The 11647-nt window shown below is 34.5% G+C and overlaps 2 protein-coding genes across 2 annotated transcripts; one reads left to right on the top strand and one right to left on the bottom strand.

Moving 5' to 3' along the window:
• Position 1: 1 nt before the first annotated feature.
• On the bottom strand, positions 2–2296 carry LOC149417325 (uncharacterized). Its single transcript, XM_089640219.1, has 2 exons — positions 2133–2296; positions 2–2026 (listed from the first exon to the last, which is right to left on the bottom strand). The coding sequence occupies exon 2, from the start codon at positions 2009–2011 to the stop codon at positions 1649–1651; it is 363 nt and encodes a 120-aa protein (XP_089496345.1). The 5' UTR covers positions 2012–2026; positions 2133–2296; the 3' UTR covers positions 2–1648.
• Positions 2297–3632: 1336 nt separating this feature from the next.
• mRpS10 (mitochondrial ribosomal protein S10) lies at positions 3633–7618 on the top strand. The gene is made up of 3 exons (XM_089640217.1): positions 3633–3754; positions 3836–4077; positions 7290–7618. The coding sequence occupies exons 1-3, from the start codon at positions 3740–3742 to the stop codon at positions 7555–7557; spliced, it is 525 nt and encodes a 174-aa protein (XP_089496343.1). The 5' UTR covers positions 3633–3739; the 3' UTR covers positions 7558–7618.
• The last annotated feature ends 4029 nt before the right edge of the window (positions 7619–11647 follow it).

The raw sequence follows: 11647 nt of genomic DNA, 5'->3' as shown, positions 1-11647 counted from the left end.
ATTTGCAAGTATAAAATTTCAATTTATTTACCAATACATACAAAAACTATCAGTAAATAATGAAAGAAAGATTATGTAAGTACATTTAATTCAGTCATCGTTAATATCGAACAGTGATCCTTCCCTGAACATATTTGGTATTTATGTCAACAAGCATTAAATGCATCATTATTTAAGGTTAGTTCTTAGTAAGGAGGGTTAATTGAAGAAATGCACATTCCAATCTACTTGATAATCACCCCAATCCTTTCCAGATCTATTGGGACACATTCGTGGCTTACTTAGTATATCTTACGAACAATGCCATACTTTTATGTTGCCTTTAAAATGGTGGCACAATTATTCATCTCCAACTATTAACTGATACAATAACTCTCTTCTTTCACATGTAACTTGCTTGACACTTCCAACAATCAATTTGGAGAATAAAATCATTAAACATTAAGAAGCTTTATCAATATAATAATATACTGACATCGTTAGATACATAAGGCAAAAATCACATAAAATGATTCTCAAGTATAAAGAGAGAAAGCCATTGAGAATCCAATTTAGCACCACAAGTTAAAATAACACAAGCTCGCATGTAGACTCCGACTCCAAACCTGTGTTACTGCAACATTTGGATCAAGCCAAGCTATTCATATATCCTTAAAGACAAGCAAACTCTCATGTGCGTGTTTCAATTTTACACCTTGCGTTCCCCTAATATTATATTATAATCCTAATTAAATGCCAAACAAACCACGTTGTATGTTTTATCACTCACTTGTGATTGAAATCAATGGAAATTAACACAAACATAAAAATAAGTACCAAACCCAACCTTCAGAGTTCATAAAACCATAAAATTAATAAAATATAGAAAATTTTTGTAATTCTGATTTTAAGATGTTATTTGAAATTGCTGTAGAAAAGGGGAAGACTATGGACTCAAGTCCAGGAAGTTTTTAGTATTCTAGGTGTGTTCAGAATTATTTTTGTCGTGGAAATCAGAAAGGTACAAAAAATCACAATGTTATTAGAATTATAAGGTTAGTAAACATGGATTACATTAAAACTACAATTTAAAATTTGTGTATAGGATGTTAAAGCTTTAATAAGATAGCCTTGCCAAAATAATCAAGGTGTGACTTGAATAATTTTATATCACAAGCCTTCGCAGATCTAAATATGTTAGTCACATACATTTCATAATATTATAAGACATGGGAATGCTACACAGAAGATATGATATTAAAACAATTTCGAACTTACAAAAATGGAATGATTTTAATTGCAGTGTTCAATTATTTCTTTGGAAAAATGCTGTCAAATGAGAGAAAATGTATTTTCCGGGGACCAGAGCCAAAAATGACAATGGCTTGGTCCCTAAAGCTTCAATAAAATAAACCAATAAAACAGAAGAAACACCCCAAAAATAGAAGAAAACAAAATACAGCAAACATTCTGTTTCATGTCACTGAACTCTCTTGCAGCAGTTATTATCAAATTCGAATAGGCAAATTGGATTACTTTGCATTGGGGTACAAAACAAAAGATAAAATAATGTGATGATTCAATGAGAAATTAAAATGTCTTTAGAGCATATATAAATAATTTTGTCTTTGTCAAATAGTAGCTGTTAGCGATAAAGGAGAAGTATAGTCTACCACAGACCGGAGGAGAAACCGCCCGGGGGCACCCTTATTCTGGCGGCAGGCTCGGATGTTTTGCGGGCTTCTACTTCAACGGGTTTGGGGGCAGCTGGGGCAGGAACACATACAGCATCATCACCTGAAGGACTGGCATCATTCGATGCGCCATTTTGCTTCGTCCCGTTGGATTCCGCTTTCCCCATGATCTCACCCATCATCGCGGAATTCTGCTGGTTGTGCTTCGATCTGGGCTTTAGGACGGCCTCTTCTGCGGGACCGAAGATATCGGTGTGACCGCCGCCTGGAGGCTTCAGCACGCGGCTGGAGATCTTGGCGTCGGAAGAAATGCCAATATTGATGCTTGTGGAAGACATTTTCAAATGTGTTTTCTGGAAAAGAACAAAAGAATATAGATTTTCAATTACCGTTGACTCATGCACGCTTTCAGCAAATTCTCCGGTTTTACGATCCAAATAAGAATTAATATAAACTCACGTTATTATCGGGTACTACACTGCAAAAGCCGGCTACTCTTGTCGAGAGAAGATTGGAATATAACGAATAACGAACTTGTATTTTCAAATATCAACGCCCAACAACGGCAAAACGAACTATACCCAATCTGCTTTTCACCGGTTTTGAAACGGTAGTGCGGATACGGATCGAAGAAGAGTAGTGAAACGATGTTCGACTGACGTTCTATAGTTTTTCTCCCTCGCACTTGCAAGGTACAAAAAAGATTCCAGACTTTCTATGAACTTTATTTTTGGGCTGTTTTAATAAAGAGTCACAAAGTAAATAAAATTTTCTTTATTTTTCTAATTAAAAATATAAAATAAAATTTTGTACCATCGGACGTTTTTTTTCGTAGAAATGTTACTATTGTTTCACTTGAAAGAAAATAAGATGTAATTTTGACTGAAGTGATTCACTGAAATATGTATACACCTATCTAAACAAACGTTTAAAAAAAATCATAATATTGATTAAGTGCCTACTTTTATCGTTACGTTATCAGCACGCGATATCTTCTAAACTAAATCAAGTTTTTCATTTTATCTCTTCTTCCAACTATATCGATGGATCATTCACTGCAGATGTATTTTAAGTCTGAATATTTTTTTTAGCCAATGTGTGTACACATCTGCCCTGATGATGGACACTGTAACGTTGTCTGAAACGTTGGCTAAAGAAGGAGTTAGCGCAACACGGCATAACACCCCAAAAACAAATAACAAAAAAACAATACATTAGTACCTCACAAGTATATATTTTTTTATATCACGGTGTAAAATAAAGAGTACGAACACTGTACATGTGAATAGGATATAGTATGTGAACGATGAATAGCAAATAAATACGCGTGGCTTGCAGTTCATAATCAAGTGCTGAGACCAATGAGTCTGAAGTATGGCAGTGTGTTATGGAACTAGCAGAGGAAAAATGAAACATGCTGTTGAATCCATTAGAAATAATACAAGACTGTAAAGGTAATGAATACTATTAAGAAAGGGGCGCATAGATGGTTTTAGAAGGTGACCTGGAACGAATGAACTGGGATGAACGAAGAAAGGCATGTGAGGAAAATATTTTACACCAAAATTAATGGTAGAAGAAGCCGGAGACGCCCGAGGTGGCAACACGTGGCAAGTTAATCGAATAATTGAGTTGGATCGATATGTTGAGCCAGAAAAACAGAAGTATGTATAAAACGATATAAAATTTTATGAATGGTGTGAGGGGTTCTTCCTCTCTGCATACCCCTGCGGAAATGACATGATGGTTAGTTAATTTAAACAGATATATTTTAGGGAAGGTTACTTTGAAAAAACATGTTTTACAAGGTATAATAGTAAATGTGCACTACGAATGGGTCTCAAATAATAAATTTACGCATAATTTGAAGATTTGATGCAAAAATTTAAAATCTGGCAATAAAAATTTTAGAATAGTTTTTTGTCTATGGGTTTAGTACCGATTTAAAAAAAATTGTCCATGCCCCGTAATCTGTCACTTTCTTCACTCACTATTGAACATTTTTAGGTTATTACAGTAAATAAAAAATAACATTTTGAAGGTGGATTGAAATTTTGCCCCTCACCATGAATTTTATTAGGGTTAGTTTTAAGTTTTTATTTGAAATAATTCAACTATCAGCCATTAAAACTGGCAATTCTGATTAGTTTATTTGTTTTCAGAATCCTCTGCGCCAGGGTTTCCTGTTGAGGAATCCAGGTGTTGAATCTTTTTTCTCTACAGCGGCAGAATCAGTACCGGCCAAAGTCTCAGGCCTACAAGTATCGGCCCCTGTGGCAGAACCAGATAAGTTATATAAAAGAGTAGAACTTGAAATCAGGGGAAACGATAAGGAAGTTCTCAAAAGTTACGCATGGTTTTCTACGACCGCTGCGGGGCATTTAGGTGTTGAAGTTGGCAAAAGGTGATTTGAAAAAATGATCTAACCCAGTATGATATTATAAGACAGTTGTCACATCCTCTCTGTCTACTCCTGCGTGAAATGGCATGATGTTAACGTTATACATTTCGGTAAACATTTACCTAGCCACCGCACTTTTAACAGGCACAGATTATGAAAATTTACACTTTGTTTCAACATAATTACCACAAGAATTAACCATTTATGTCGGAAGAGATGGTAAAAGATGCATTAAAATTTCTTGTTTTTCAGAGTTTAAAATTTAACTATCCCTAAACTTAATTAAGAACCTAACAAACTATTTTTTGCACCTAAATAGTTGTTTCTTGTAGTAATTGTTGAAATGAATTGTAATTTCCATAATCTGTGGTTAAAAGTGGGGCGGTTAGGTAACTAATTACCTCCATTTCCATCAATTAAGATCCAGAAATACAAGACCAAAGGTAAACCTTATCAACAATATACTTTTCAAATGACAATTGGCAGAATGCAGGCTGTTTTTTTGAGCTTGTATATTTCACTTATATCACATTAATAAGGAACTCCAGTCGATTATTATTATTTTTTTATTATCAATAACTAACTGTACCCTGTCACGCAGACGCGGCCCGTGACTGTAATTACCAGCAGTGCATTTCACTTTTAAAATGTACCTAGTCTGTTATTTAGGTGGAGAAAATTAATGAATGGGAACACCTACTGCAATTCATCTTCTTCTAAGTTATATTAGTAAAATAACTGATTAAATAATACAAAATTATCTTGAAAATAAAGGACAGTCAATTCATCGTTGAAAATATAGCGAAACCGTTTGATTTCACCGCAAACGAGTTCCAATGTGTTAATGTTGTTGCGTTAACATTGAACATTAGTATTTCTAAGCGAATCCATTCTAAACGCATTGGATTACGCATGATCAAAGTGATGCAAAATTCACTCGCCGTCAAAGCACTTCGATAATGCACGGATGGGTTATGTATCTGCACTGCTCTAACACGTAATTTGACGTTAAGAGTGTAATCTGTCTCGCTCATGTCACCGTTTCGGCTACTTCGGGCTGTTTCGATACCGCCCGATGCTGTTTTAGTAGTATGGTAAAAGTTGGTTCTGTGCATATCGGAGTATGCACGACCGCTTGCTCTTGCGCGGGATTTTTTTACTAGAAGATAGCTCAAATAATGACCTGACTTGAATTACGAATTTCTTACATCGATCACTGGGGCACAGATGTCGTTGTAATTTGTTATGTGGAGATTGAAGACAAGCAGTGCAATGCACAAATGCACGTACCAAGAAACCGCCTCTGCTGTCACGCATTGTTCGGCTCTTTTTGTCTGTGTAGATGGAGAAAAAATACCGCATGTTGCTTTTACATCCAACAGAAGACATCGTTTGTCAAAAAAAGTATGTTTTACCTGTCACATCTATATAATATAGGTATATAAAATCATACGCGTATTCAATTCGCGGTGAAGAACTTTTGGACACTTAATATTTTGCATAAACAAACATTTACATTTTTATTTTTGTATATATGTATAGATACCCAAATTATTCAAATTCCCCACAAGTTTCATTTCCTCTAAAATTAAACAAAATTCTATTGAAATTAGCATTTATTTTTTATTATATAGTAATTTTCAGATTTTTTCTTTCATTCAGGCTTTAAGTGGACTTTTTTTGTAAATTTGCTGTGAACGAAAACGAAATATGGTGCGTTCTCACAATTATTGTAAATATTATTTTTCAATATGGTTGGATAATCAAGAAATGCTCAGAAACCTCGAACCTCCGCAAAGAGGTTCTCCCCCAAAAAACCCAGTTCTTGAAAAATCTTACAAATTCATCACATGTGTATTACTATTATTGTACCCCGCCATGCATTGCTGTGGATCAGTCTGTCTGTGCATATAGAGAAATAGTAGCGCGTTTTGCTTTTATGTTCAGAAAAAGCATCTATATAAAAACACATGTGTATTCGAGTTGTGTCAAAATTTCAAAGCAATCAGTGAAGAACTTTTGGAGTATTAAGATTTTGAACAAACGAACATTAACATTTTTATTTATATATATATATATATTACTCACGGTAGTATATGATATGTTAAGATGAATTATCAGTTCAGTATTACCTACCAAACTGTGTTTCAAAAGTATGGTGGTTTATCTGTTTTTAAATGTCGTTGTTTAAATTCTATATGAATATATATTTTTAAGCCATCATATTTTTCACTGGAGTTCCTTATTGGAAGTCCTTACATTCATGAATCTAAAAGGCGTTGGACACAGCTATTGGAGAACAATTTGAAGCCGCAGGGTGAGGGGGAAGATGTATGAAAAATGTCCTTAAATTTTTTAATGACATCCCATTCCTGTCTTATCAAATCCCAAATACAAATTCATAAACCATTCTAATTGCATTAAAAATACGGGGGCTTAGGATCACAGGGGCCTAACTACAAAAACGTAGTGTTTCGGTAATTTTATAATCATATTTAATAGTGACATATTGTTCTATCTTGTACATACAGCCGTTTAAGAGATACAGTAGGGCATACAGGTGGGCATATGAGCATTCCAATATTTATTTGCGTTTATCTCAAAACTATGTTTTTGTAGATGTGATCCTAAACCCCCGAATATGAAAATGAAATTAAAATTTACAATATAAAATTGAAATTAAAAGAGTTTGTTTAAAAAATTTGTCAAACTTGTTTCAATCTTGATGGCTGCCAGGCAATCTCCCCTCACCCTTTGATTTAAATTTGGCTTCAATGTCATTCATACAAAATCGCACTAATGCTCCGTCCGGGGCTTTTTAGGTTCATGCTCACATATTGACGGTTCTGAAGAAAAATGTCAGGTGTGCAAATCTGTAGTTTTTCAATAGAGCTGTTCAAAGTTTAATTTCTGCATTTTTACTGTTTTTGATGAAATATAGTGTTGTTTCATATATTGCATTAACCCCTACTTAGTTGATTGGAGAAATATATGTATTATCAAAAATAGTAAGAATGCAGAAACGAAACATTAAACTGCAAAACTAAAAATTATCATATCCGACATATTTCTTCGGGACCGTCGATATGACCACCTTACTATCAAAATAATTATGTATATTTTTAACTGAGTTCTGAGTTATTCACACTCACATGTGTAGTAAATGATTTGTCCCAATTTTTCAAAACCAAACTTTATTTTATTGTTTTTTTCAGTTGGGCCATCCGAAAAGCAGAGAAAGAGCGATTTACCATGTACAAATGTGTCCACATTTTCAAGAGGCACAAAGTTCAGTACGAGTTGAGGACCTATTACCGCTTCATCCACCTTCACAAGTTAACCGGCTCCAGTGCCGACACACTCCTGGAGTATTTGGAGAGGAACCTGCCGGAAGGAGTGGCCATGAAAGTTACTAAAGTGGAAATCCAGAGACTTCCCGAGTATTTATTGAAACCTCCGAGCAATGAGGAGGATCCTAATTAAATTTACAGTGTTAGCTTTAGTATACTCTATTTAGTTGCAATAAAAATATAAATTAGTCTAAGGAGTCTTTTATTACAAATATACTTGATCAATTTTCAACTTGAGACTAAGGACGGGTTGTTTCGGAGAATTTGAACAATTCATCAAATTTCAACGTTCATTTCCGGGTTCTGTGAAAGTCCTATTCAAGTTCTGTTATTATATCATTATAGGCTTGTTGCTTGACAAAACTGAAATTAAAACAGAACTTGAAAAAATCTTTCACAGAACTCGAAAATGAATGTTGAAATTTGATGAATTGTTCAAATTCTCCGAAACAACCCGTCCTTAATAAATTTTTTATAAAAATATTTGGAAAATTTACATATTCATTAGGCATGGTTTTTAAATATATATTTTTTATATTTTTCTGGCTGAACCTTCAAGAGTGTTCTAGGCCAGTGTTCCGCAAACTTTTTGTGTTCAAGGTACACCTATCAAATCAAAAAACTTTAGAGGTACACCAAAGAAAAAATCAATGTTTATTTAATATTTATTTATTACTAAAATCATTATACCCAATACAAAAAGATGTTTAGTGAGAAATGTAAGCCTGTTTAACTGAGATCAGGCGATCAAAATTTGGAGCAATCGTTAATAAGGCTGCTCTCATCTCTTCATTGATCATCCTCAGGCATTCTCTTTTTTTCAATTTAATAGTAGTGAGAGTTGAAAATCCCAATTCACATAAGTAGGTTGTGGCAAATGATAATATATTTTCAACAGCACACTTTGAAAGCAGTGGATACTCATTTTTTACATGCAGCCAAAAATGTGCTAGCTCTACTTTGGAAAATTTTAGTTTTAATGTCCAATCAGTTTTTAACTCCATGAATTCTTCCTGCTCGTTTATCGGTAAGTGTCCAAGGGAAATGTTAACCGAGAGTGGATTTCGTACTCAGTCCATAGGTTGTAAGTCAACACTTAGCAAAATAACAGTTCATTTTTTCTGCTAATAGCACCAAGTATTTCACTATCTAACCCTGATTTTTTTTTCTGAATAGGCAGCCATGACATTTGGAAACAATTCATTACTACCATTGACAGCGTGGCTCATCCATAATACCAATTTAGCGCGAAAGCTTTCAATTTTGTCCGAAGACGTTAAAATACAGTGGTACCTCGGCATACGAGTGCCCCAACATACGAGTTTTTCGAGATACGAGCCGGCGAGCGAGTGATTTTTGCTTTGAGTTACGATCGAAATTCGAGATACGAGTTCGGTTTAGCGTGGGGAAATCCATGTGTCTAGAGGTGGAAGAGAGAGACGTGAACGAACTCGTCGAGGAGCACACCCAGGAACTGACGACTGAGGAGATACAAGAGTTACAGTCACAGCAGCATACGGATGTTATGCAAGAAATTGGTTTCGAGGAGTCTGAGGAGGAGGAGGTTATTTCTACAAGTGAGATAAAGGAGATCTTAGGAATGTGGGAGAGTTTCACAGTTTGTGGAAAAGAAACACCCAAAAAAGTTGCAACAGGTTGTGCATCTGATCTTTTTAATGACACTTGCCTAACTCATTTCCGGAACATTCTGAGAGGCAGGAAGAAACAAACCTCCTTGGACATGTTTTTTTCTAAACGGCCTACAGGTGAAAGCGAGAAAAATGTAGCGAAAAAGGCAAAGACCAGTAAGGATCTAATTTATTTATTTATATTCTCTTTTTTGTTATTGTACAATAAATATTTGTCATTTATAAATACGTTTTTATTATTCAAAACCACGTAACAAAAATAACTGGGGTGACATTTTGGGGGTTGGAACGGATTAATGGTGGTCTAATTATTTTGTATGGGGAAATCTGCATCGATATACGAGTAATTCAAGATACGAGCAAACTTGTATGTCGAGGTACCACTGTATAAGAATTCTTACCTTGCATTTTTCTGCTGAGCTCATTTAAATGAGCGAATATGTCATGTATGTCAGATATGCAAGTTTTACTACCAATTCTTCTTTTTAAAACACAGAAGCAAAATCTGAACCTTGGGCCTTTAAAAACGTCTGGGACTCATTTTTTAGCTCGTAAATCCGAAATAGCACTTTTCCGCGAGAAAGCCATTGTACTCGTACTTCTGTATGAATAGAAGTGACTGATGATCTACCCCCATTTGCTTTCTTATTATCTTCACAATACCTTGTAATTTTCCGCGCTACACACTTTGCGGAACACTGTTTTAGGCCATCATTTAAAATTATGAAATGAGGGAAAGTGATTTTATATGTAATTTTTTTTTTTAATTGGCACATTTCATTATAACGTAGGATTGGAGTCGAGTTCAGGCTTAAAAGAGATGAATGTTGAACGGAGGGGAGGAAATTTTTTGGAAATTTGTCACTCCTGGACGCACTGATCCCTAGGTTCCTACCTACCCTTCATACCTTTTTCCTTCCCAGAACTTCCTCTCCTTCCTTTCCCTAAAAATATCCTGCCCTGAGGGAAATTATTTTCTTCAGGGCCACCTGTGTGGGGTTAATGTAAAAAACAAGCTGCGTTTCGTGCCATTTGCGGTTGCTTCATTCCTTTCTTGTAATCCGTTTATACGGAGCCTAAGGTTCCCGCTTCTAGACCACAGAAAGTAAAATCTGGGGAGTCAAGAAAGTGAATTTTAAAAAGGTTAGAGAGAAAGGGACAATGTCTAATTCTGATTCAAATAAGTGAGGAAATTTAAACTTTCGAAATACTGGGTGTCAGGGTGTAAAAGGTGGAAGTAAAAGAGATAAATAACTTATCTAAATTACAATGTTTATTTTCCTATACAAACATATTATTCCATAGAATATTTATTTTCACGAATAAACAATTCATATTATATAAATGGAAAAAAATGAAAAAATGAAGACAGTGTTGGTAGTTCTTATTCGAAGTATGATACAGTTAAAAGTGACCGAAGAGGATAGGGTCCCATTAGCTCAGTTGGTAGAGCGGTGTCCCGGAAAGACAAGGGTCCTGGGTTCGAGTCCTAAATGTGACCGTATCCTTCTGATTTTTCTGTTTCAGATTTTCGTTTAAAAACCGCTAATATTGTCTTCAATTATTAAATATTACAATTTGAGGTTTTACTCAATAAAGTTATTCCGAAAAATAAATAATCATATTATATACATTCAAACTACCTTTAGGCATTGGAATTTCGGAAAAAGTTATTTAACTTTTTACTTCTAAAATCATGTAGAATCCAGAGATGTGCAAAATGGGTACCCAAAACCATTTGAAATGCAAAATGGAAATGGGTCAAAACTTTTCCATTTGAAAATGCAAAATGCAAAATGGTTTTTAGAAAAGCATTTCAAATGCAAAATGCAAAATACCTATTTTCAAAATGCAAAATGGTTTCTCAGGTCAAACAATTAAAATAATTATAGAATTTTTAAACAGTTTTGTCATTTAATAATGGACATCAATGTAGAACAAACATATTACATGATGGTAAATCAAAAAATGCCACGACTACGGATTATGAACCATAAAAAATTTTTTGCGGGACAAATGTTGCCAACGTAAAAACACAGAAACTGCTATCTAACATTTAATATTACAGCGTCATGGCCCCATGTTCAATATTTGAATCAGTAGTTTTTGTAATGGTATCACTCAATTGTCAGGGCTTCTACCAGGGAGCAACTTGACAAATGTAAATTATCTCTCATAGCGAGGTTAAGGACCGACTGATATTTGGGGCTTATGAAAAAAAGATGAGTGGAGATAGTAAGAAGAATGTTGCAAAAAAGCATTTAAAATGGAAAATGCATTGAGAAAAGCATTTAAAATGCAAAATGGTTTTTAGAAAAGCATTTAAAATGCAAAATGGAAAATACCCATTTTGCATTTCCATTTGAAATGGATTTATTTGAAATAAAGTACATCTCTGGTAGAATCACCCTGCACTTTACCCCCGAACACCCTGTTTATTAAAAAAAATTGTGTTTGTGTTTCGGAAGGCAAATAAATTATAAAACATATTGATTAAAGTCATCTTTCAAAGTGGGGTAACTTTGATAATACCTATATATTTTTTTATAAATTTTCCAAAAAGTTTTGTAAAAG

This window comes from Hesperophylax consimilis, chromosome 15, assembly GCF_061612785.1.
Source record: "Hesperophylax consimilis isolate HC1 chromosome 15, BYU_Hcon_1.0, whole genome shotgun sequence".
Taxonomy (NCBI): Eukaryota; Metazoa; Arthropoda; class Insecta; order Trichoptera; family Limnephilidae; genus Hesperophylax; species Hesperophylax consimilis.
This window is presented reverse-complemented; position numbering and strand designations above follow the sequence as displayed.